General features: G+C 34.0%; 1 protein-coding gene across 1 annotated transcript; it reads right to left on the bottom strand.

The window, feature by feature from the left end:
- Nucleotides 1–730: 730 nt before the first annotated feature.
- Nucleotides 731–1,763, bottom strand: LOC114747446 (zingipain-2-like). The gene is made up of 3 exons (XM_028935780.1): nt 1,592–1,763; nt 1,279–1,511; nt 731–946 (listed from the first exon to the last, which is right to left on the bottom strand). Exons 1-3 carry the CDS (start codon nt 1,761–1,763, stop codon nt 731–733), a joined length of 621 nt encoding a protein of 206 aa, XP_028791613.1.
- Between the last annotated feature and the right edge of the window lie 441 nt (nt 1,764–2,204).

Genomic DNA, 2,204 nt, shown 5'->3' with positions numbered 1-2,204 from the left:
TCATAATAAAGAGATGACGAGTTCAATCTAATTGGGACTACGAATGTTAACAGATTCATTCATTAAGGAGATGCTCATCTCATCGTATCAGACATCACTTTCTTCATTCTTTAATACCTTGAAAAACATGTAAACAAGGTTTGATTTAATTAGATAAAAGAAAAATAACAGAAAAGTACCTATTCAATTTTAAAAAGACAAATAGGTCATGTTGACTACTTTTATAATAATTTTGACTATACTTATAATAGTTTTTACTTCAAAATTGGTCAAAATCGTCTATTTATCATTTTAAAATTTAACAGATGTTTTTCTGTCATTTTCTCTTAATAAAACCACTCATACACTCCTCAATTGTTAAATTGCGATTGATATTTTATTTATCTAGGAACTTAGATAATAGGCTCCGTTTAGAGATCAGCTTAGATTAGTTACATTTCTAGTTTAGATTTAATTTGACCCCCATGGCAACATGGATAGGAGATCAATGAAGTACACATAGAGATATTTCATTCATCATCAAACATACATAAGCGTTATTCATAGCAAATCGTTTGCCATTTTTTTATGCCCAATACACGCATGGTACAACAGAACTGGTGTATTTCGTTCGGATATATATATATATATATATATATATATTGCTTAGATTTATTATTATTGTGGGAGGGCATGTTCGCATAGAAGCAGCAGACTTCAAAACTGGTGTTTCTTTATTCCCTTTGATTGGTTATGCACCAGAACAATTTATGTTACATACTCTGTGAGCAGCACCGGTGTTTCTTTTGATGAAGATGTAGTCACGTTGTCCCCAGGAGGGTCCCCATGAGTTCTTGACAATCCAAAAGTCTTGCCAATCACTGATTGAAACATATTCTATGATTAACACAGCATGATTGTGTTTATAGGAACCGATGCCTGAGCAGTCGTTCCCATTAAAGATTCCCTGCCAAAGTTAAGAAAGCAACTATTAATTACTCTCCAAATGTGCCTTGTTGGATGATAATGAAAATTTGACACACACCCTTGTAAGACTTAAAATGAGGGCTTGTATATAAGGAAACAATAATAGGTTGCTTTAAAACAAAACAACGGAGAGAACTGTGAGATATAGTTGTGTGATACCAATAACTATAACTATCAATAGTAGCAAATTTCTTTTGTTCCTGCACCAAAATGAAATAAAAATCATTAGAGTAAAACTAGAGTTAGAAAAGATACATATACTTAAACGAGCCAACTGGTAGGCACAAGTTTAGGCACCAGATAAATACTTACCAGTGTGGAATTGCAAGCACTATCTTTAGCTTTATATGGATAATCCCCTTCTGAGGCTATACCACGATTGTTGATGACGTATTGAAATGCATTACCATACCATCCTCCATCACAGCCTTTGTTATTCTTATCGCAAGGTATGAGTTGTTGTTCGAAAGGAACCGGAAGCCATTGCTGAACTATTTTATTTATTCCTTCTATGGCTCCAGTTGCAGAGAATGCCCAACAACTACCTATCAAAATGGATTTGATTTCACTATTATTCTTTCCTAATGTGCTACTATTAGTTTACAATAAGTAAATTTAAACTTACCGCATTTGCCTTGGTCTTTGACATAAGTTACAGCTCCTTTGGTTCTCCAATCCAAAGAAGAAGGCGCACTTGGACAGGTTGCATTATTCAATACCATTTTGCTGTTGTGGCGTCCCATTATGAGTTCCTCTGTCTCATGTAAGTAGATTTTTCTGAGCTCCTCATAACTCATATCTGAAATTTTGTTCAAATCTAGACGATACTCATAGGGTGACTTTCTTTTTGCATTTTCCTCCTTGATATTTGTCAAATTGCTTTTGAAAATCTGAAATCTCATCACCTCCTCGTCTAGGATTTAGTAATCTCGATTAGTCTTCTCCTTCCACATTTGGAATAGGTAGAAGACTTCTTTTTCAGACTTGAATTTGTCAAGATCTTGGTTCAGAATGGAATAATCACTAGGAACACCAAAAGAGAGACAGATGAGAGAATACCAGAGAAAGAGAAAGAGGAGCAATTTAATAACAAGTGAACTCATTATGCACTAGAAGGAGATAGTTATCAAGCGTTTGGATTGTGGTTATTGCGTAGCATGGTTTCATATATATATATATATATATATATGGAGTCCCTTAATCATAGTTGACAACTATCAAATACGAATTGGTTTAAT

Source organism: Neltuma alba, unplaced genomic scaffold, assembly GCF_004799145.2.
Source record: "Neltuma alba isolate B1F8T4 unplaced genomic scaffold, ASM479914v2 tig00005313_pilon, whole genome shotgun sequence".
NCBI classification, from domain to species: Eukaryota; Viridiplantae; Streptophyta; class Magnoliopsida; order Fabales; family Fabaceae; genus Neltuma; species Neltuma alba.
Note: the sequence above shows the minus strand (reverse complement) of the source record. Positions and strands in the feature narration are given on the sequence as shown.